At 35.5% G+C, this 26204-nt stretch overlaps 1 protein-coding gene across 2 annotated transcripts in view; it reads left to right on the forward strand.

Annotated features, from left to right (window-relative positions):
* Positions 1-26204, forward strand: part of LOC105347736 (netrin receptor unc-40) — a 30723-nt gene that overhangs the window by 412 nt on the left and 4107 nt on the right. Inside the window, exons 1-2 of one of the 2 annotated variants that reach the window (XM_011456916.4) lie at positions 16674-17024; positions 24822-24955. In XM_011456916.4, the coding sequence (XP_011455218.2) occupies positions 16955-17024; positions 24822-24955 (204 nt within the window). In that variant the 5' untranslated portion in view covers positions 16674-16954. Of the gene's footprint in view, positions 1-16673; positions 17025-24821; positions 24956-26204 lie in introns of those variants that run through there. The other variant, XM_011456918.4, reaches the window with a different exon arrangement.

Here is a 26204-nt window from a genome sequence, read left to right on the forward strand (position 1 = left end):
GTCTAGCAAGGATTATTTGAAGTTAACGACCCGGCATCAGATAATGGCACTTTGTATCATTTGCATTACATGCTGCACTTTCCTATCATAATTAGAACTATTTGGAGGAATCCTGACGATTTCACCATCAAACATCATGCATACCTTTAAACTTGGTCATGGTAAAGCAAGAAAAATATGTTCGATTATATATATTGGTTGTGAAAATAGGACATAAAATACCCCATGTTCTAAAAAAATGTATTTTGATAAGCAAGTAATCTGTGTGTAAATTTTACTATCGACATAACAAGCCCCGTTGTAATTTTAAACATGGATATTGAATCTTGTGGAGATTTTATTGAAGTATTTAATCTGTCAATACCTCTGGGCGTTAATCTCACGTTTGGGGTAAAGAATTAGCGTGAGGGTTAATACGATTTATAAAAGACTCGTATTAATGTGTAGGAAGTTATAATCGCGTGTTATGTTCAAGTGGTTAAATGCCGTCACAATATACAATGTACGGGTTTGTGTGTTTTTCCAATGCATTCTTCATTAATTAGTAAATATAATATCCGTAAATAATACAATCGATGAAACTGAAGGACCGAATGTTTTCTACAAAGACCATGTCCAAATATGGACGATGCTACAACTGTTAATGGAATTCGTCATGCTGATTTTGTCTGACTCATTATAACTTTAATGATGGGTAATCTAGCCTTGATTGCGGACTAGTACCTCCCAACTATAGCCAGATCACAGAGATCCCCACAGATTTTCCTTATCGCGCTGGGGATAAAATTCAATGAAAAAATACGGGTTTTATTTCAACAGTAATTGCGAGCAACTTGATTTTATTTGTCATCGTTAACTGTTTTCCACGCAAGACTGGGCTTTTTTCTGAGATATTTTGTGACGAGTTCCATAATCACCAGGATGTCCTCTGTCGCTAGCAGACGACAGTGTTTCTTATATTCTTCTTTTGATCTCACAGATGAGAGACAATACGTCGAAATAGTCTGTTTTTATTTAGATACATAATGATTCAATTATACTAATTGTTCCTGTTTTCAGTTTCTTCATTACTATGAATTGATAATTGATAAGTTGATAGTTTTGCACTGGAAAATGTGTACTCGTTCCTGGAAACCAATTATAAAAAATTCCGATTTTATAATTATAAAAATGTGTACGTCTGAATAAAGAAAAATTTGTTAATTAATAATTATGTCTAAAATCGTGACATTTATTTCCATCTAACCCTCTGAATTCCTCAGGAGATAGAGATATAAAGTCTGTCCGAACTGCTTTTTCTTTCTTCTTCGCTGCAAATGATTTTAAAAAGTTCTACAAGTCCTTTTTTGTACCTATACAAAGGCATATGTACTACTGACATCATCAGTGATAAGGCAAACCAAGGAGAAGTTTTGCATTTATTATTTTTCTTTACGCTAATGTCAAAGGGGAAAATCTGTTTTCTCTCTCTGATTTGTCTTATTGGGAGAAAAGGGATCACGGTCCTATATACCTTGCTAAGATGCAGTGAAAGGGGGAAATGTTAACCATACTCCAAGAATATTTTTCTCATGAATGAACAACTAATTATCAATGATATTAGTAAATATACATCATCGCTTTAAGGTCCATTTAATTTCCACTGCTTGTTTTCTTGAAAGGCTTTTTTCGCAACTTTTTTAAAGAATTGTATGTACATTGTACGTACTTATATACATAATTCCTTAGTGACCTTATGTACATACATACATACATACATGATCTACTCTGACACGTTTTATCAATACTTATGAAATGCGGAGCTGTGTCAACAAGCTTATTTTTCATTTTTTTGTAAATATGATCTTATCTGTAATGCATTAAAGTATTAACGTGCATTTTCAAAAGAATTGTTGCAAGTTCGTTGTACCTTGCCCAAAATTCTCATAAACTAAGCGTTCACATGTGAGACTGAGCCAATAAGTGTCGTAAAGTGCATGTCACAGATTGACTGATTCTTGACGAAGCTGACTCCGTTCTCGATCTACTTATTTGATCTAATCTTAATCCACGCAGACGACCAAAAAATCACCAGGAGAATTTTGATGAATTAGCGAAAGCTGGTACAACGATTGAGCGTTAAATGTACTTGGAGTTGATCCATCAGGCGACATGTGTCTGTTTCAGTTTACATTTCGGGATATTTGGGTCATTTTAAAAATTTACCCCCTACATGTACATTGTAAACACAACCAATAGATTAGGAAGAGCTTTGTTCTTTTATACCACGGAATGTTATTTTGTAACTTTCATATCTTATCTAGCTAACAATGTTCGATGTCTAATCTATACGTGTAAAAACACTTTAATTGGAAATTCCATACATCGAAAACAATCTACATGCACATGACAGGCACCTGACCTCATACAATTTTCTCATAAAAATCATTTTTGCCCCTTAGCTCATAATACATATACATGTCCTCATTGTGGGGGCATACTCTAAAACCTGGCCTGGCCTGGCTTGGCCCCATTGGCCTGGCCTGGCCTCAAAGTTGGCCTGGCCTCATTTTTGGCCTCAAAATTGGCCTGGCCCCAAATTTTGGCCTGGCCTCAAAAATTGGCCTGGCCTCTAAATTGGCCTCTTCAAAAATTTTTGGCCTCAAATTTTAAAATTTCTTTTTTTCTCATTTTCTTAGATTAAAATTGAATTTTTATTGATTTCTTTCAGAATTGAATATTCTTAAGGAATAATCATATGAAAATATATATATGACAAGATGACCGATTTTTCAAGTTGAATTACTTTAATCCATGTCTAATCACACAAAAAATACCTATGACATGCATGCACAGCACTGTCCTACTATAAGAAATAGATTTTCCCAATACTAAAGCGATTAAGTTGTCACTCCCATCTCCCATTTAAAATTTAAACATCATTTTAAGAGACTGACCTGATTGATATCCAAAACATTTGTAAACTGGTACATAGCATTAAATTGTTATCACTGTGTAATGCACTTTAAAATCTGCTGTTTGTTTATATTACCTGTCAACACCAATCAAGCCCAATTTCCCTCCCCAGCAGAAATTTAATATCAACCTTTTCTGTCCTTAATCTATTACATTTGGGTCAGATTCATTGCCTATCCTGCCGTTTAACATTTCACATGTCTAATTTAATTAATGGCATTTGTGAACGACTGCAACATTGCATCCCTCGATAGCTTGACCCGGTGATGTTCATTAATTCATCACCTCCTGATTATAGAGTAGAGTTTCCTGTATGTGTTGCTTGTATACTTAGGAAATAATTGTTCTCCTATGGGGAATTGTCATCATCGGAATTTGAACAAAGCAGAACATTTTGTGATTTTTGATAGAATAAACAAATATTGGCCTCTTCCATTACTTTTTTCTCAAACAAGTCGTTGGTAAAAGAAGAGTTGCATAGATAGTGTCTAATCCTGAGAGCAGTTTGATCTAAATACATTGCAAAAACATGCCATCGTTATACAATTGCAGGGCAAAATCACATTCTTAAGTTCTTAAGAATTTAAATCATACTGAATAAAAATCTGTTAGAATTGATTACTCAACATACTTTTAGTCATATATATACATTGTTAGTACTATATTTTCAATTGTAACTATTATTTTTGATACATTATCACTTTAAGACACTATAGGCACCAAAAGTGATGTTTAATGTGCATTGAAAATAAATCAATAAAACATCAATAAAAACGTCAAATATGTAAAGAAAATATAAAAATAAATTTGAGGCCAAAAATTTTTGTAGAGGCCAAATTTGAGGCCAGGCCAATTTTTGAGGCCAGGCCAAAATTTGGGGCCAGGCCAATTTTGAGGCCAAAAGTGAGGCCAGGCCAACTTTGAGGCCAGGCCAGGCCAATGGGGCCAAGCCAGGCCAGGCCAGGTTTTAGAGTATGCCTCATTGTGGGGATAATATTTAAAACGTCAGGTGCCCGTGTCTACATTCACTAAAAATTGCGTGCAAGCCTTTACTTTTGACTTTCCATGGTCCTTGCAATGAATTGATGGACTATAGCCATCGATTGCTGACCACTCGAGAACAGACTAAAAATCTGCACAAGTAGCGCGATAGGGAGCGGGGGTAATTTGAGGAACATAAAACCGCACTTTTTACCTTATCAAGACCCTAATACCAATCATTTTATTGTTTATCGAAGAAGATCAAGCCTCTCTCAGACAACGTGGCCTGGTTATCAAGCTTAAAACCCAATCCAAAACTCTTTAAAATGTAAACTGCATGACAATTGGTATTTCATCGTGGAAAATTGGTATCAGTTTAAAAAAATTCTACATTGAAGTAACAGAAACGTAAACAAAAATCTTATTGTTTTATCTTTTTATGACAGAAGGGAGAAAAATAAATAAAAGATTTCTACAAAACAACAATTTTTATGCATTTCGATTGTTTATTCTTCTACGAAATTATTCATAGTTTCTGGATAGAACTCGGATACGATAACTAGGAAAGATTGGGGTATTCATAGACTGAAATCATTCATGGTTGAACTGGCCACGGGCTCATTAATATTTTGATGATAGTAAAGTTGATTTAACTCTATTAACGATACATAATATACATCATTAAATATAGATATAATAAAGGTAAACCTAGGTCAGTGCTACTTTCGAATGCAACAAGATGGTAAAGCTGGAATATACTAGCGCACAGCGTAATCAAGCATTTGGTGTACGTTATTTCACGTACCCAGAAGACGATTACTGATCCTTGCACAATACATGTATATGTGGGATAACATGCATAACACATGCATTTCAAAGAAGAAATAAATTAAAATCCCACTTTCAATTCGACAGTTAACACACACTACAACACAATTACATCCGACGGTAATTAACACAAAATACATACTACAGATTGATTACAGCAGAGAGTAATATTATTACAAAAACACAACGCATACTAAGATAGGATTTACACGACATATTACAGTATCACTGCACAGACCACAGAGTACAATATGTGATTACACACACCACAGAGTACAATATATGATTACAAAATGTTATTAAAACATGTGATTACAATATGTAATTACACACACCATGGACCACAATATGTGATTACAACATGTGATTACGATATGTGATTACACACACCACATTCTACAATATGTAATTACAACATGTGATAACAGTATGTGAATACACACACCACTTACTACAATATGTGATTACAATATGTGATTACACACCACGGACTACAATGTGTAATAACAACATGTGATTAGAATATGACCACTGACTACAAAATACAATATTACATTGCCAACAGAAAAAGCACACACCACATACTAATACTAGCACAGTATGTGATTACATAATGTGTTTATATATTACATACACGCCGAACTATAGAATATGATTACAGACACTGCGTTTTACGAACTCGGTCCGCTTTAATACCAAGCAAAAGTCATGATAGAGCACATTTCCCCCCAAAATTCTATAACTGAGATTTGTTCTTCTTGCTAAGAAAAATACGTATCCCTTATAATGGTAAGTTAATGGTAAGTAAATGAACCTCTTCATTCCTCCCATTTTTCTTTATGACCTTGAAAAACTCCTCCCCAGTACATCATTTTTACAAATGCATTATTAAAGTACAAACAGCGGAGTAACATTGAAGTAAAGAGGCAAATTGAAATTCAAACGAAATATTTGCAGATAACTTCAATGAGGATGTGCCGCGAATTACCTCTACAAATTTCACTGAATGTATTCAAGTTGAAACAACTGACTAGATCTTGCAATGTAATAACAGTTCTGGGTTTTTTTGTTAGATATCGAATCTTTTATCAAAGAAGGTAATTTCGGCTCTAAAACAATGCCTCCTCTGAAGCAGAGAACGTGTTTTCTGGGAAATAAATTGCACCGGAAATCATATTACCAGTGCGATGGTATTTGTGCCGTCTGACGGGGCTTATGTTGGTGTTTTATGTTACCTTTGGGGGGATTTCATTACAGATATGGAGCTGACCTTAAGCTGACTCCAGAGAACGCCCCTAAGCATGTTCCTTAAGAATAACAATTCTTTCTTTTATTTTTTTTTGATTTTAACTAAAGATCTAAATGTGTGTTCCTTTTTTCCAAAACAAAACAAAAGCATGTTACAAAGAGAACAGAAATATCCAGCACAGCTTTTGTCTATTTTTTCATGTAAATAATTTTTGTTGATTATCATTGATTTATGTTGCAAGATGAAACACGAAACGGAATGTTTATAGGAATTGACAGTATTATCTAAACATGCAGGAATCAATTGTATGGATTAAATTATGAAATAAACGGATTTTTTATATTGCTATAAACTAATATCAAGCTCAAATCTTAATTAATATTTGTTGATCCTAATCCTGTAAACTAGTATACATGTACCATTTCATTAAAGAAATATTTGAATCAGTCGTTAAAACTTTTAATTAAAGTTGGATTTTGTTTGATTAAATATTTAAAAATCTTTCAAAAATTGACGCGAAGTTTTTTTCAATTAATATAATTGAAGGAAGCGGGGCCTTTGATTTTCACTGAGAGTCGCGGATTATCTGAGAGATATATATATACACTACTTAATCTAGAATATAAATGTCTAAAAAGAGTACAGACAATTGACATTTTATATACCGATTTATTTATCCTAGTCAATGTATGCACAATACAAAACGTCATAGTACTGGTGTGAATTTACACCCATTTACAAGGTGTAACTCGAGTCTACATGTTGCCAAACTTGAATGCTCCAACGTACTAAATGTCCTTAAAGGACCAACATCGCAGCTACAGTATTTCATCACACAGTGTCAATTTTAAACCAGCATAGGTATATTTTCTAAAAAGCTATTTGTTTACTTGTCGAAAAATTTAAGGAACTTATCGATTTTCCAATTTCGTGAATAATTATTCTCTGTAAAGGTTCTTGTGATTCATCTTAGATGACCTCTCTCCACAGAAGTGTGTCTTTGTCATTATTGCACCTCGATAAACGACATTAATTTACTAGATATACTAATATCATTGTAGTCCGAGAAAGCTCTAATGTAATGTCTCAAGATTGTGGGAAGTCTTGATTTTGGAGCAATGCCCTGTACATGGTATCAAAATTGCCCTCTATATAGCATTAGTTAAAGTACATGTAGTCTGTGACCCAATAAGCAGGGGATGTTGAATGAAACTATAATAAAGGTCAAGGCGGAAACCTCCATTATAGTTGTTGAAAATACCCACATAAAAGCAGATACAAACATATGTATGCGAAGTAATTTGCTTAAAGCAAACATTTTATTGCACAATGAAATAAACTTTTCTATAATCATCATTCTTTATGCCAAAAGTTTCTGAAAAAATGTCTTTGTAAAGTGTTTGTCTACGTACGTTTGAAAATTATGAGACTCTCAGCTTCGATAAAAAGCAGAAAGAACATGGATGAACTCATTACGTTTTCTGTTGAACCCCGCCTAAATTTCTAAAGAATTCCGTAATGATTATTGCCTGTCGACTTTTAAAAGAAAGTCTGTCAAGACCGTTTGACATAATAATATTGATCAAGAAGCGAGAAGTTCATCGGATAAGTACCTATTTCTCGTACGTTGCCTCTTAGAGAAGAGGCAAAAACATCTGACTATTTGCCTGGAAGTCAATATAACTGCTAAATTTATTTTTGTGAGAGAAAAAAAAGTTGTTTGACATTTGGGTAAAGGTTTGGATGGTTACTTGTTATTTTTTTAAGTACTAAAAAGCGTCATTGCAGACACGACTTGATCATGATGCATCCTCTTATACGATGTCAGTTATTCATACAGTGTATCTACAAAGAGCTTATCAGCTCATGAAAGGTTCAAGTCAAGCGCAAAGGTTTGAGGTGAGAAGAGAAAAAATGAAACACAGAATCAAGTCCCAGAAAGCGATCATATCTTTCTCTGCAAAAAGACGCTGCAATTTGGCCGAAAATGTGGGAACATGATGTTTTCTCAGGTGTGAGAAATTCGGCATCAAATACATTCTATAAAAAGTGTATAACTTTTGATTTGATATAACGGAGAATTCTTTGGGTGATTTTCTGGTTTCGCGTGAAACAGAAACTCGAGCAACATGTTTAAGTTTACATAAATACATTTTTTTACACTTGATGAATCATGACATGTTTACATTACCAATTTCAAATATTTTTGTTAAGTAAAAACAGTAGTTTTATCTTTATTTTCAACTTGGAAAATATAGTTTACAAAAAATGCAAGCAAGCGACCAGCTGACAGCAAGTATAATTAATTATCTATCAGAAATGATATTTTAGAAGTGGTTGTGTGGTGACTTGGTCCAGTAATTGGTTGCAAAATACCAAAACGAGGCTTCCCACACAGAAACTAAAGATAGAGCGCAACAATGGTGCAAGTACTGCAATAGTACACAACCGCTGCGACTTCACCTCGAGACAGGACAGTCCGAATAGCATTAGTGACAGGAGTGATATGGCCAGGCCCTAGAGGACAGGGAAACTCGATTAATGGCATTAACAGCGCCGAGCCCGGGTCTCAGAGGGCGCTAACCCATTGGTAGTTCACCCTGGTGTCTATCTTGTTGCCTTTTCCTCTTCTTTTCCATGGTTATCTAATAGGTCATGCAAATTGAACACAATAATTACGTTAACGTCTTCATTGACAAAGAAAAACATATAAAGATTAATCTTGGAGGTTTTCTGAGTTTTCTCTGGAGTGTTCAGCTCTGTGAAATAACGATTGCCTCGTCTCGTCTGCCACTTTTTTTGTTTCATTGGAGAAGAGAATTAAGCGCATACATGTACATGTAGATTTGCACAGTGACTATTCTAACCAAGTTTATTGCATGATATATGAAGGAAAAAATATTTTATTCCCGCCAATTTAATATGCCTTTTAAGTTATATCACTTTTTCATGTCTATAATTGCTGTCTTGGTGTTGCCTTTTCTTCGTATGTTCTAGGTTTTGCAGTAAGCCTACAGAAATAAAATCCCGGCCGCTAACGTTTCAACTGTCTGATTGAATTAACTTAATGAAAATTTAATGCAATATCATGCCGATAAATTGTCTTAATAAGCAGTTCTTTGTCGCGCAAATTGCGCCATCAATTTCTTTTATTATACCAAGCAAAGGATTCTTTAAGATCAAGAAAGATACCTGATTTCCGTTTTGTATACGCATAAATGCTAATCGAGATTTGATATTCTTGGTTGGATCGTACAAAGTTCTAGTATTCCAGTATACATGTATACATTCTCCTGTAGGAAGGATATGCATATCCTTCAATATCAGTACATTTAATATTTCAAACTTTGTCACTTTATATACATGTAAAGAGTCAATAACGAACATTAAGTATAAACATTTCCTTATTTTTTTTTTTGGGGGGGGGGGGGGGGGGGGGGGGGGAGTGACGCATATGCCTTGGTCTGAAACATAGGGGCGCTATTTCCAGGGGCCTTTATTAAATATTTAGCTACTGTTGCCGATGGTTGAACCACTTGAATATATATGTGATAAAAATACAAGTGTTATATATATATTTTTTTAAAACCGAAAGTTTTTTTTGACCTTGTACTATTTCATTCCATTACAACGTTAATTCATGATGAAGACATTGGTTCAATATTTTGGATCCGGATGACGGAGCCGATTTGCAAACTATCAATTAATGAAACAAAACAGACCAAACAAAGGTTACTCTCTAAATATCAGGCAATAAAAGCACAATAAAACGCCTCAAAAACGAATCTACCGCATTATTGAATAAAGAAACTAACCCCTGCAAAGAATTCAACGATTTCTGAGCGATGATAACGCGCCATGTTTCCTGGTACCAGACATCATTGAACAACGCGCGCGCCCTTGTTAAATGACGTTACACATTTCTCTCAATATTTTCTTGAATGGTATCGGGAACACTTCCAATTCATGTTTTAGATTTTGGTTTGAAATTAGCATTACTGACATGCACACGTAAGTTATCTTTTGCAGGAGATACAGAGCAAAGGTTCTTGAATAATAAATAACGTATTACCACCTAAGAGTTGTTTAACGTATTTCTACCATTTACGTGATTCGTGGAAAATCCATGCATGCTACTGGCCTAGACCATATTACATATAGACATGCAATATCAGGTTATAAGGTCCCTGACACACTTTATACTAAAGTTGCAACAATCCGTCTCAAACTGATGAATTGTCTGGCATGGAGTCTGACAAATTTCTCCTGTTTTATGCTGTAACTCTGAGCTGTCAAAGAAAGACTGCTGTTGGTTCCATAATCGTAAAAACGAACTAAAACACATCGATAGAGTTTATTTTTGATGCTGGAAGCGTTCAATTTGCAAACTCTTTTGGCTCCGATATTTAGTATGGGGACCTTTGCAGTTCAACCCAATTAACAATACATGTATGAAAAAGTTCTGTTCATGGCATGTGTGCATTCTCTTGAAATATCTTGTGCTTAAATTAGCAACTCTCGTTATCTCTTTTGATGATGGCCCCGGACTACATGTATAATGAAATGAGTGAACTGATTTTCAACACTTTTGGTATATACGAGATCAATTTGCATTTTATCAGTTAGACAATGTCTTCATTATCTAATGAACAACAATTACATCACCAAAATATGCGCTCTCCGCTAGTATATTGACCAAAATTACAATAAAAAAACGCTATTTGAATCTCTGCCACAAATGCTTTTATTGCATAACGTAGGGTCCCAAGTGCCTTGTATTCACCTTGAGTGACCTCAGTATAGCGAGGAAATACACGGCACCGTTGTAATGGCATAATGATGCATCGATGAAGCTTACTGGAATTTGCTGATCCGTACTGACAGACAGACGGAGCGGTCTCTAGGGTCCGGCGAAATGCAATCTTGACATTAATTCACGGATCAGTGAAAGCAAGGAGCGACTCTTACTAGTAAAGCTGTGGTTGTGAGGGATTGACTGCCGGACTCCTTAGTTATTTACCCTTTTAATAAAAGATCAGTCAGAGGAAGAGTGTATAGAGAAATCGTCCATCTGTGTTTACAACATAAACAATATGACCCCCTTGGAGTCGTGCTTCTGTTTAGATTGTCCAGGATTGCAGCAACTGCAAAGGACCTTGTGTTAGATCAGATGACCAATAAAACATCTCCCCCATTGTTCTGTGGTTTGGCGTAAACCTGTCAAAGGTCGAATATGTTAGGTTGTTATTTATCCGGCTTGTCTTTGCATTTATCTCCTCTGGGCTCAGGTTTTTTTTGAGTTACTTGAAAGTTTACATTGCTACACTATGTCAAAATTTACGATTGTTTAGGTGTTCTAAATAAACAACCAAGTGATGATCTGTTAAAATGATGATATCATGTTTAAGACCACACAAGTGTTGGTGCTGATTTTTTGAGTCTTTTTTTAGACATGGTATTGACTTATATAAATTCTTCAACATCGCGTTGTCCACCGTAACATGCCTGATTGGTCGACGGTTAAATCGTCTCTTAGAATGCATTGTCTCCCAAAAGGTCGTGATCGGGTCCTAAGCGTCTGAAGTAGGTTTTGTGTTTCGTTTTGCCATGAGGATGAAGCATTACCGGTGCTCCAGAACTCTGCGCTATAGCTCCTTATTGACAAAGGTGTCCCTTCATTGGACTTAAATTATATAGCGGAGGAATTTGCCCATCTCTGCGTAATTATCTGTCTCCGCCAGGCGCTGCTCGTCATTTACATGACAATATTGGGGGTTATTTAATCCCAATAACTGTATTTAGATTGATTCTTCAATAAACAAGTCGCTCGGCATTATACATCATCCGGATATTCTCCATTCGATCCAAGCAAATCAATGATAATGTAAACTATTTCAATACACATTTCTCTTCTGACGTTTTGATTTGATATAAATAGGTTAAAGTTATCTTAAACTGTGCTTATTAACTTTTATACCTCGGCTGTTGGCATCCAGTTGTTTTATTTGTAATAGAATACAATGAGTGGTCTTGTTGCGAAACTGGGTGCATGAGTTGAATTTCAATACATTGTACTTTGTCAAAGAACCAATTTTCAGCACTTTTTGATCAACCGTTTGATATATAATCATAATTACTTCTGTAACAAAACTGTACTTATATTCACTAGAATTAAAATTGTCCATTTTTTTCCTGTTTAAACCCACCCACCAACTCATCCCTCAATCGCTTGAGGTTTTGATACGCAAACAAAAACAGGATTTTGCATTGAAAACGACATAAAAAGTACTCGAGTGATGATAATTAAAGGTTTTACGGGGTATTCCGAATGACTTCCAAAATGACTAAAGATGTCAAATATTTATAGTTATAAATCCCCGAAAGATATGCATTTTTGTTCCTGTGAATTTTTCGGGTATATAGATTAAAGAAGAATGCGCAAAAAAAAGAAATCTTAGAGTTTTTGTCATAATCATATTGATTTAAATTGTTTTTTACTGACGGGTGTGTTTATTTAATAAGAAAAACAACAAAACAACACAAAATGGTGACCTGGGACAGGCTATAGTGTTCTGCAAGCAGAGATCATTCGTTGAAAAAGTTATCATACCTTTTATCATTGACAATACGGGCCTTCATCAATCATTTTAAAGTTTAAATCATATTTTGAGTTTGATGGTCAGTATACAATCATCTCAAGATAAACACACAGTGTCAAGGACAATAAGGTGATTTGGAACGAAATTAAAAACGGGTACAATCTACCCTTAAGTGGAGCGCATGGCTCAGTGGTAATGGGCGTTAGGCCAGTAAGCGAAAGGCCGCTGGTTCAACCCCCGCTGTAGTCAATCGATGTTTTGTGTTGTGCACTTAGACAAGGTATTTTATCGACAATGTCTCTGTCCACCCAGCTGATATTGGGTACTGGCTTACGCTGGGGGTTAACTTGCGATGGACTGGTGTCCCATCCAGGAGTAGTCAATGACGCTCATCCGCTTAGCACCACGAAAACCGGGGATAAGCACTGGGCTTATGCGCCTTCATGGCATGGAGAAAATTTTAACATTAACTTAACAGTCTACCCTTGACAAAAATTGAAATGAAAAATAATGAATTATTAATTTATCAAATAATATCAATTTATCAATATCTTTAACGAACTAATATCGTGTTGATGGAGAGTAAAATTGTGAATCATCAGGAACCTATTTGAGGTTACATTCATGGAATAACGCGGCATCATAACAGTCACCTGATTCAATAGTTGCAATTGGTTTTCGATCAATCATTACGAACAGATCCGGAAAGAGGGGATATGGAGAAATTGACAGAAGTTGGAACATATCCCGTGGACTGAGGCTCGCGAGATATGGCAATAATATGTAAACCCAGTTGCATAACAGGACGACTTGGCGCTTTATTGTATTTGTCAATTATTTGTTAATTGTCATTTTGATGGAGCGGAATCTCTGACGATAGTCATTCAGGATTTTAAGAAGATCATTGAAGACCCAGAATCTGCATCCGACAGAAGCTTTAGCCATGGAAAAGCAATCTGATTTGGGTCACCAGCAGAACAAAGTAATCAGGCTCCCCCATTCCGGTCTTATCACCACCAATATGTGCTTTATTACTCAAAATACCCGATATGGCATGTGGAAGCTTCTTGTGTCTCTCTCAGCAGCCGAGCCTTCGAGGTTTAACAATGGCGTGACCGTTAATTACGGCGTCATATTCTGCTCGTTATCCTCAGTAATTATGAGAATTTATCTGAGACAGTCAGTCATTGCGATGGAAAGATGTTTACACGTCTCAGATATGTTTTATATAAAAAACAAATGTTGTGCATTGTGGTAATAGTTTTCCCCACTGTGTAATTTAGTATTCAATTAACATTTACAAAGGTCGTGTGACGTGAGTCATGAAATCGTCATATTTCGCTATTTGAAATCAATTACAATTTCATTATTCACCATTTCAATTGGGAAGGACTACGCTCATAAAAAGATAAGAAGGGGGGATAAAATGCTTATGAAATTGACAATATCAGCGAATAAAATGATCTTTGTTCGAGTCCCATATGAGAATTGCATTTCTACAAATTCTCGATCTATGCTTATCATTAGGCGGAATTTAATGACTGAGGACCCGCGTATTCATTCTTAGAGTCTATAATGTGTATTAATTTTCAATGAAATTCTAATTTCTGTTTTTAAAAAGTGTTTTATATTCCCACTGTGTATATTTTGAATGCAAGACCCAAGTCCAAAATTGTTTCATATACATGAATGTGTATATTGTTCGTTAAAATATAATGCAAATCAATAAGGATAACAAAATTAAATGATTTTTATGAGATATGTGAATATGATGACCTGTTATTCAAACCAGACAGGTGTTTTCGCGGATATTTTAATCTCAAGTGCAAATATTATTTTTTGCGAGATTTCTATTTTCCTTTCTTTGTTGTTGATAAGTGAAGCATTTGAACTCAAGGAATAAGTCACATTATGAATCCCGTCAGATGTATTGCACAGTTTACATGAACATAACCATCAAAACCCATCGTCTCAAGCAGAAATACTCCCGATACTTTTCTTGATGCTTCCCTTATAGCTATTTTTGCTTTGTCGATCAGACCGTGTCAAAACAACGTATTACTTATGTCACATCTGCCCAGACCGATTTTGTCATTCTAGCTGGCTAGGATTGGAGAAAAATGTCCGGAGCGTGTCCGCTTATGACAGGCCAGACTGACCTCACCGCAGTCAGCAAGAAAATTATAGTGTTATTCGTATTTAACTGTACTTTTCCTCTGCTTCATCCTTGATCATTCCTTTTCCTACATAATTGTCCGCCAAAAAAGATGTTCTAAAAATAGTTCTTGCTGGTGGTTCAAAATGTAACTGCATTTTGCCGTGATTACTATGCGGCACCCCACTGAAGGCAAACGCGTTAGAAACCCCTCCACAGGGAGGCCGACGGTTTTATTATTACACCAAATCAAAAATATCTTTATTAGATTATAATTTACTCTGTTTTTGTGTGAATAATTTCGGTATAATTCCTCATCGCTCCGTCAATACCTCTCATTGCGTCAAGTTTTATGATACCACTTGGCATGATTTCATTCTGCTTCCGAGTTTCCGCGTTCATATTTCTAAGATTTCAGATCCAGAATACTTATTTATAAATGTTTATGAAATTGTAACAAGCGCTAACTTCATCCCTGTTGCCAGTCTCCCATACAACGCCGTGGAGTGGGTCTAAATCTCCTCTAATACGTTTCTCAAATTGGAGTGTTTTCGCTGTGTCTGGAAGCGATGCTATCATCTATTACCGGAACATAATTCGTGATTTAAACTCATCATCATGTTTGATCTTGTTTTTTATTTTATTGCTATATCTTGGCGGTGATAAAGCTTTCTTAACAGGTCGGCAACATTGCATGTATCTGCCATGAAGTTCAGTGAATTCGTGCATCATGACAAACCCTTTCACTTCTGGCATTTCTGTTATGTTCAACTGTCTGAGTATTATTCTATTCTTCTATTCAACCAACTCTTTAAGCATCCTTTAATTTGTAACCTGTCAATTTTCATCAAATTTTGAACACATCACGCGTTGAAAAACTGCACAAGTCAATTTATTGTTTTATGGCGTACGCAGTTAAACTGCAAAAGTCTCATCTGCGAGTCCCATTCAACTGTCAATAGCCATTTACTATTGAGTGTTGCTACTCATTCAGAAATTCAGCGCTTGGACAGACCAAACAATCCCGTGGGTATAGACGGATATGAATTGAAAACAAAAGAAATTCCAAATAACCAATCTTATTCAAAATTTTGAAAGATTTCATAAATTCTTCAAACTTTCTAAAGGCATGGCTGACTTTTATATAAAGGAGGTTGACCCCCTCTTCTCGATATTCAGAGAATACATGGCCCCTTTTCTGGAGATCGATAATTAATGAATACCCCCATCTAAAGCACAGATGACAAGGCCTTAAATCTGGGATAATCTCTGGTTTCAAGTCGATCATCCTTGAAACGGTTAGTAAGGGGAAAAATAAATTATGTTACTATGTCAATGAACTGACATGTCTGTCCGAGAATCGTGCTATATCGGCTTAAGGTGGGCCATTCTTTCCCACAGTCGCCGACTCGACAATTAACAACTTAGACTAATGAATAATTAAATTCCGATCCCGATTACCGACTCCGACTCCAAAATCGATGACAACTTTTATGACTTTCCTTCTAAAAAAACAAATGTTGAAATCTTCTTTGCTGGCTAAGAGATAGCCCTTTAACATCTTTCAACGATAAATGAAAATATTATCAGATTCGGAAATGCTTTAATCTGTTGACTTTTGTTGAAAGCAAGTTCTTGGTCAATATTTAATTTGTTCAAATCACCGCTATTAAAGAGGAATCTTAGTTTTTGCCTCACGGGTAAATAATTGTCCATTTATTGGTTATTTTTTGTCATCAAAAGCTGTAGAAGTGATATTAAGGAAAAACACCGGTTCTGTTTTTGTTAAATTTAGAAACACTTGCACATTTTGCTTTTGATCGCCGAAGCAGACCGGTCCGTACTTCGTGCAGTGTCTATAACACACTTTCGGGGCCCAGCATTTAGCGCTGGATGTCTCGAGAGGTAACAGGCCAGTGACTACCAATCGAATGCCGCGCCGCTAGAGTCGAGTTGCGTGTGTTGTGACAGAGTTCCTCCTGCTGCAGAATCGGAGCACGTGGCTTTGATGATACAGGTTAAACTGCATCAAAAGGTGCACGGAACTGCCAGACATGACTGACAGGGGATACTTACCGATATATCCGTGATTCGTCGGGGGAATGGTCTCGTACCCGTCTAAATGAATGGAGGTTACTTATTATGAATTTATGGATTACGTTATTCTCTGGGATTAATTATTAAGAAATGAAGATTTTGAACTGGGACACTTGTTTTAGTGCCGTGGTTTTTATTTTGTGGACGATTTTTGCAAGAGGTATGTTTATTTATTAAAATATTTTTAATGAACATTGACTGAAGAAAAATTCTTGATTTAATAACATGACAATAAATAATTTATGTTTAAACTCGATATGATAATATTTAAAAATTTTAGTCATACGGTATAAATGTCAGGAAATATGAAAGACTTCAAAGGATAGAATTTCTACATTCATAGCATTTGTAATGAAACTGGAGTCGAAACATTCAACATTTATGACAATGCGCCAAACTTTGCAGTGTGTACCCATTTAAAATCGCGAACTTAACCCTTCATATAGGACACCAGAGAGGGAACAGAAAGATTCGTGTTACATAAAACGTTGAAGGGAACTTCTCAACTTAACTTGTAATTGAATTAACAATATACATGTATATCTTTTAAACTTTTCATCTTTACATCCCAGTTCACACGTTCTGAAAAGCAAATATATGTAGTTTGAGTTATTTGGCATATCATTGTTCAGTGGAAATCTCTTTTCTTTGGTATTTGTTTGTGCACATAATCCGCTTAGCACGAGAAGGTGCCCTCAATAATAGCTTGGTAGATTTTCATGTCATTAAAACAAATTTCAAGATGATATCACGTAGAATGGGGAAGCGTGTAATTTCTTTAAACTGAATAATGTATTTATATGCGAGTCTCCAAAAATCTTTATTCAGAATTTTCAAGTACCCCATATAAACCAACAGGCTGGGTCAACGAGATCGTTACCGTTCATGATTTCACATTTTAACTATTTGAAGAACTTCGGTCTGCTCGAGAATGAGAGATTACACCCGCCCCCTATTTTACTTCATTTGTGTATTACTCACTCAGAAAACCCATGACATATAGACATAAATACCTTTCTGATATATTCAATAACTTTTAACATTACATTTAAATTGGTGAGACGGGATTCAAGACTTTCATCAACAAAATTCTCACCGCAAATGCATTATGCTCACTTTTAGAGTGAAGGAAGAAAACATTTTTAGAAATTATATTTTTTATGCATTTATGCTCAAATTTACCACTCGCGGGCCCAAAATATTGTGATCAATTTCGTTGTTTTCATTGGTTTTAAATCTGTCGTAATCCCAGGTGAAAAAAGTGTCAACCCTGTCCAATCTGCGGAAGCATCACATTGCCCCTTGTTATAGATTCTCATTTCGCTTAATTCTGTTGAATTTAGTTTACACAAACTAGCACCCACGTTTAATGAATATCATAAATATGTATGAGATTCTACTATGGGGTAATATCTCTGATTTCATAATCTATTGTTAAATTCATACATATTCCTAAAATGACCTTTCAGGGGTTTTTTCCTGCAAAACTGCTACACTATTCAATGCCAAAATTATTTTCCTCTGAAAGCATCTGTTTGGATAAATTTTGGCAACTATTTAGTAGGTCTTTGTGAAATATTCTTTGTCGATCCTATTTGTGTGTAACTATGTTAATGGGATATGGCAAAATTCATTATATGTAACGGATTTTCTTCTTGTAGTTTTTTTTCTCTTTAATAAGATTTCGTTTACGGATGGAATCATGTTTTAATGAAGAATTTTAAAAACCAAAAGCTTGCAATTAAATTCTTAATAATTGATTGCTTTACGAATTAGAAAGCATTTCAATAAAGTTTTTACATCAGATAAAGAGTCAGAGAAATTGGAAAATTGGTATCATTCATTAATAAAGTTTTTGTGTAAAAATGACTCGGATGGGGCAATTTAGCCCGCGATCGATCAAGTCCATGATATGGCGCCATCACCGGGCCCTCCTCAATGATAACCACTGGTCGTAAAAGACACTACTGTTTTATCTGTCTTCATCCAATTACTCAATTGCCTTTTCGTCCTCTTCGGGATTTTTTTTTATCGACACAGTTGTATTTTTTTGACAGCAATCAAACACTACTTCATATAGTATCCTCCATTATGGAACTGCATTTTTTCTTTATTTCATAAACTGCTTGCCAATCTGTAGGCCCTTGGCTCTGTAGTCAAAGGTATATTCTAGACAGCTTTCCCGCAGGGGTGGACGAAAAGTAGTAATAATATTATGCTTTGGCTTTCAAATATTAATGTAAGCTTGTAAGCTTGAACGTGAAATGTAATTATGAGTAATTGACTGACTAATAAAATATTGACTTCCATTTGCCCGTCCCTCTCTAGTAACACAGCGCTCGTAGACTTTATGGTACTTATGTATCCATCAGTTTAATTTGTTAACAATAATATTATGCTCTTTCTAGCCAATATTCTTTCATCTTTTCATAATGGAAATCTATAATCTATGTATTCCATCCGCCTTTTTTCATTAATATTGCTTGAGCGATTTGATTTTTGTCGCATTTGTTTTTATTGCTTTTCTGTGTTATCGGGCCCCGTGAATAATTAGATTATCCGTGTTCTTAGATTAAGTTTATCAGATGTCACAAGTATCGGATGGAGCCATCAAATTTCAGCGTAAAAAAGGATTGAGAGACTTTTTTGTCTGAACTTATAAAATTAGACATGGCCGGTGTCTTTTATAACATGGTTAACTCAATTCAAAAAAGCCATGTTGCATAATTCTCGAAACAGTTCGCAAAGACTTCAAAAGTAGGAGAAAGATGAAGAATTCGGTTCAAAATGTATGGCTCCAATCAGTCCAAATATTAATCTAGATTTATAGGTGGAATTAGTGTTGATGGATAAGTCGGTGTGTTTTATGTTCCTACAGGCGACTGGCCTCCCATTGGCAACATTGTTGTAAAGTGTTTCATAAACACACGGAACCGTTCTCGTAACCTCGTACACTTAAAAATTCCGGTGGTCCTTCAATGTATATCATACTTGATCAGATTTAGGGCGTTTTGTGCTGCTGAAAATGCAAATAATTACATAATTCCTCTGAAGGGATGAAGGTCAGAAACTGTTAGCACATTTGTGTGTTGCTGACTCCGTGCAAACGCGAACCAAGTCACACAGCCTCGTCTGTCAATGAAATATGGGGTCGATCACCTTAAGCTTATAATTTATGTTATCGAAATGCTGACTGAACAGTCTTATATATACAAAATATGAGGTTGCATCTGCAAAGTGCAAACAAACGGGGTTTGCGTCTTTGTCTACGTGATATATGGGGTAATTCCATGACACCTGTCATCATCATTGACCAGCACCATTATTAAGGGAACCTGTTGTCTCGTCCCCAGGGTGGGCGATAGGTTGTAGACTGGTACTTGTGGTGTACAAAAAACCCATCATGCTAACAGGGACATATTTTTGCGTCCTTACCCTCCATTGTTATTAATTACTATAACTTCGTGTGACGCTAACCCAAGGTTGTATTGTCCTATACATGTAAGCAGTGACATTCACTAATTGTAATGCTATCTATTGGAATGATTTTTTCTTCTTTTTATTGTAATCATGTCATATTTGTCTGTATTTTGGGCTCTTAAATTAAACAGTATTTGGCATGTATTCTGTAATGTCAAAGATAAGATTAACGTTTTCTCTGTTAATTAACTAAGTCTATTAGGACATTTTAAGATACTTTACAACTTAGTTTCATTCGGATGCGTCCAGCTCATGATTAGCGAATTATCAGTGCGAAATTAGACTATTCCATTGCACAAGATCTGTAATATTGATGAAAGTTTCATTAATCGCAGACTCGCAGAATCAAACAATTGCAGAGGAACATTAATAAACTGTAATGAATCCCGTTATCTGGGCTCTAGGATTCTCAGCTATTGTCATTTTATGACAATTCTCTCTTACTTCAAAGAATGCCGAATTGTCAATCTAAAACGTGATTATATAATATTCCACAGGCTTCAGTAAGTCGATGAGACTATCAAGAATTATTACCTACTTATGATGATGATATTTTATTATCATAATTACTATTTATAGAAATATGTGGACTTATTTTACGTTTATTATATATCATTGGGCATATTTTATGTATCTATTTATTTCAAAAAAGAAGATTAACGTGATTCAGAAAATACTGCATGCATGCAGAAATGCAATATGTTCAAGGGAAAAACAACCTGGGATTTTTCTGTATAAAAATGGCGGACATTGAAGGTGTTTGATGTATATTTTTAGTACATAGAATCCTCCAGCAGTTTTGCGCAATTTTTCCGTCTGCAATTTCAATTGCAATAAATTGATTATAATTTTTTCTCGACCTATCGCCGTAATCTCTGTATAGACTCTCGTTAAATCTCAGCTTCAATTCAAGCTGTCTGTATCCCCGATTTGAACATTAAAATGGATTTCCACACGACTTGCAACAAAATATCGAAATAAATCAGAAATTATTGAAAAGAATATTGGCTTTTTATATTCATTTCTCCATAAAAAACATGTCTGAAAGAGACAGAATGATATATTTCAAATCAATTGCAAACATCTCTCTCTCTCTCTCTCTCTCTCTCTCTCTCTCTCTCTCTCTCTCTCTCTCTCTCTCTCTCTCTCTCTCTCTCTCTCTCTCTCTCTCTCTCTCTCTCTCTCTCTCTCTCTCTCTAACGAAGCTCTTCAACTAAAAAAGAAACTTGTGTAACTCTACTTTTGGACCACAAGGCAGTCGTACATTTATATTCTGCTTTGAAGTTTTGTTACAGCAAACGCAAAATTTCGGTTGTTTCTTACCACGTTGTATACTAAATGCAAATACATCGTGTTTAAAATTAGTTTATTGCAGATAATAACAAAATTGTCTGAAGTCTAATTTCTGGACAGGAACTGTGGTGGTTTTTATTTTTCATTCATTTACTTATAATGGTACATATGTACGCTAAATTTTTTTCACATACGATTTTATATAACTATTTATCTATGAAAAACAGAAAACGTTTCTATACTTATCACGAGATCTTAAGTATCGCAAGTTGCAGTATGCAGTGATATGATGATAAATTATTGCCAACCACATTCCAACCACATAAGTGGAATAATAGAGGGGCTCCGCTATCGGAGCGCACAATCGAATGCGGTCTTTCATTTTTCACAATAGATGTATTTTTTATTAAAGCTGCAAAACCCTTTATTTCATTCACAAAGATCCGTAAATAAGACGTCATCTTGGATCAGACGCTAGTTATTTACTCACTTGACTTCTGCCAATGTTAACAATTGTATATTTTCTTGAAATACATTTGCCACACGTGAAGAGGCCCCTTAGTATTATTTTAACGGGCCTTCATATGTTTTGACCGAACGCCGTTACCAGATTTCTTTAATTGACCGATGTGAAATCACCTTGTAACGGTCCGCCTAAATAAACGGGAAATCGTAGTTTCTGAGAAATATCGCACATTTGAACAACCTCCCATTCACGCCAGATTGAGCGTCCATCTTCTTGTCCTCTGTAACCGAAATATCGGAGAATGGGGCACCAGTATTTTGGCTGGCAGGAACTACTGAGAGAGTACAGATAGAGGAGATGGAACTAACTGAGCTTGTTAAAATTAATAATGCGTAATGCGTGTTACGGGCAGACAGATTCCTTCCCGATGGATTCGATATGCCACACGCGATCACGCGTAGCATTCCTAGTGTACGAGAAGGCGCTAAGGTTCAACATAATAAATACTGAACCTAAATTGTTTGTGAATAATGATTACAGAATACTCACTAATGAATTATTTAATTTATCAATCACTTTGATAATTTTTGTGAAACCTCAAAGGAAATTAAGACATTTACAACATGAAAAAAAAATTAAAGTATTAATGATTATGCTAATGCAAGAGACAAAAAGATATTTTTCGAGTAGAAAAAATGGAAAAGAAAAGCAACATACTCCAAGTTTGAGCGGTATATCTGCCAATAATCAATGTAGTAATTAACGATGGATAATGTATTTTGCGTGTTCATTTGAAGCAGTTATGCTGTTCTTTCATGTTTTACTTTTTTTTTTAAATGGTCGTTGCCCAGTTACGTAATAATCTAATACGATTCTTTGTTCTCTCTTAAAAACCAAGATTAAGCATGCGACGGTGGCGTTCTCATTAGAGAATTAATGGCCGATGAAGCCGCCCAACAAGTTTTAAACAGTTTATCAAATATCGTTCTGATACATTAATTTAAACAAATTGCTACTTTCAAGCGTTTTAGTATCGTCAGATTCCGACAGACGCTTGGCATATTTGTGGAATAAGTAACTGTTACATACAAGTTACGACAGTCAGCTCTGCGTTTGTTACTGTGTCATACCACGACAGCTAGCTTGTACTTGTAGAAATTTATTGGCACTGTCATTAATCACTACAAAATGAGCGTGAGTTTAATGAGAGAGAAAGAAAACAACCATTTTGTACGACAGTTTGGTTAATTCTTATTTTAAAGTCACGTCTTAATTGAGAAATGCACGTGAAAACAATCAGAACTCCATCTTAAGCAGGTTCTTAACAATGGGTTGAACGGCGTACGTTTTCTTTTGAAATTATCATGTTTATATTTATGTATAGAAACCATCTGTGAGCTCTCCTCTTTCTACTGAATTCATCTAAGACCAACTATAACTATTGATGATATCACCTCCTAGAAACAAAGCCCTATAAATCCCAACGGGGCTATACAGAGCCACAATCAAAAAACTTCTAGCCATGCTGAAAGTCTTTAGAGATCATTAATTGCGCAATCAAAATGTATAAATTTTCACGATATTGCAGAGCAGTGGAAAATAAGGTGGCATCATTAAGTTGTGTGTTTGAAATAGCTCCGAGATGTAATTGGATAAATACTTCCAGGATGCGAAACAGATGATTTATGACATGAATTATTTGTTCCAAGTCCTTCTCTTTGTGAAGTCTTGAATGGTTTTTCAATCGTTTTAACCTATTGGGGAAAAATACAGCGTCAAACTTAAACGATGGGTGGCGACGTCAAAATACGGCATAAAAGTTAAATGGCGTCCGAAAACAAACGAAGGAATGCCATTCTCACTTTATCAACAATTACCCTGTTTTGTTTGGTCGAAAAGACTTTTCTTTCTATATTTTGAAAAACTATATGTATCAACGATGTATCAAAGAAGAATTAACACGTTAAACCTTTTCCAAGAACTACTTTTGATTCTAAACTCTTGATGACAAATGTTTAGCCATATTGGCTAATGGGTCATTTTTGCAATATTCATGTAATGGATCAATTAGATATGCCTCGCTGAATCAAACGCGGCCATCTGCTGAAAAACACCCTTTTCCCATCAGTTGGTGAAAACATATAAAAATTCAAAGTTAGTGTAATATAGAATTGTAACTTAAGATATCTGTGCTAGATTCTTGGGTTATTTTGGGTTTCAAGATTGAATCAAATTCTAAAAGCACAACACTATTTCCTTTTTTAATACGTTTTTAAAACCGCTTTTTAAACGTGCATTAATCTGTATTCTATAAGGCAGATTGTAATCATATGTGCAAATAAATAATTAATACAGGTGATACTCGATGGCTCGAACTTCGATCTCTCGAAGTTCTTGATCTCTCGAAGTGAACTCACGGTCCCAATTTTTTTTTCTATATAACTAAGTAAATTAACTCTTGAACTCTCGAACTCCGATTTCTCGAAGTTCTTGATCTTTCGAAGTAAAACCTGAGTCCCGTTATACAAATTTCATTGTTTTTCACTCTTAATAAACTCGAAGTGCACGTGGTTGCTGTGTACACACGCGGCCAAACAAGCGTATAATAATTATTATAGCTCCGCGTGGACCTTACCTGGACGGTTGAGTGAATTCCTGGGGTTATATACTTGGGGTTTGTATTTGGTTTTATATATTCAAATTGTTTTCTTTCGACAGCTTTCGGGTCACGTCACGGAGTTTCGGGCAGGTACCCGATCCCGAAGTTTATGGAGACGGACACCAATCTGACGGCGAGTGCTGGCGATAGGGTAGTGCTGGTCTGTAGGGTGGAGAATCTGGGGACCAGGGAGGTGAGGAACAAATCAATGCTACACCGGCGATTTTTTATTATTATTATAAAATTCATATTTATATTATTAAATTTCATTTTTTTTTTGGGCGATTTGAACTTAGTTTTTGCATATATGATTCATACAATGGATTGGAAACAAGTTCTTACAAAAATCTCTCTTAATATGTTCATGCATGTAGTTACTGAACTTTTTATACTGTATATATGACGGTTATACAAACATAAATTTATCTGGTTTAGCAATTAAACATGTTGATTGTCGATCCTAAACTCAATGAGCCCATAATTAAAATATGTATACATAAGTCAAAAAAATTGTTTTTGCCATCTATCTGATGATAATTTATTCCCTATGACAACCTCTCTATGATGATAATGTCATCAATTTGTTGCAGTTTATCAAATAGATGCTTTCTTTCTTGGAAATACATGTTTATTTTCAAGAAAAAAACATGACAATTTTTTCCTGAGCGCTCGTTTCGTCGACGCGGATGTATGTGTCGTGTTGTGTCTACAATGTATCAGAGATTCTGTGATAATTGTCGAGGAACCTTCAGAAAATGCGAGCAAGTATAGGGTCAAGTTGTGCAGAACAGCCGTTTTTGTCCTTATCGTACAGAAACGCATGCTTATCATCATCTATAACCACCACGAGATCAAGACATACATGCAATGCTCAAAGAGTAGTCAATGGTATGGACATTTGGTACACAGGAATGCACTGAATATGTCACAACATTGCGTTGGCCGACATTTACTTGGCGGACTCAAGAACAAGTGCTCACCTACAAAAAAAAACTACAGAGAAATAAATTTTCATTTGGCCAAATAACCCCAAGAACCCCAGCGTGTCGTGCGGTACGATAATCAAAGAATCGGTGCAAATCTGCGGAGCCATTCTCATCAGCGGTTGACAAATTCCCACCCAATTCCATTAATTACAGTTGGTTGTAGTCTGAGAGTAACTAGCCCGGTAGCGTGATTCAGCCAGAACAAATGAAATTACCGAGATATTGTCTAAAAGATCAAAACTCGATATCGTGAATTCAATTGCAGGAAGAGCAGGTAGCGGACACCTATTGCACATATAACCTCCCTCTCAACTCCAGACGTCAACGCTCAGACAAGCCATGACTGGGAGCTATTGTTTATCAATTGTTTGTGATGAGTGTTTAATGACTCGCCACCTATTCCATTATTTCATTAAGAGTAGGTAGCAGAAACCGAGTAGAAGTAACGGAGAAATA

This window comes from Magallana gigas, chromosome 6 (assembly GCF_963853765.1).
Source record: "Magallana gigas chromosome 6, xbMagGiga1.1, whole genome shotgun sequence".
NCBI classification, from domain to species: domain Eukaryota; kingdom Metazoa; phylum Mollusca; class Bivalvia; order Ostreida; family Ostreidae; genus Magallana; species Magallana gigas.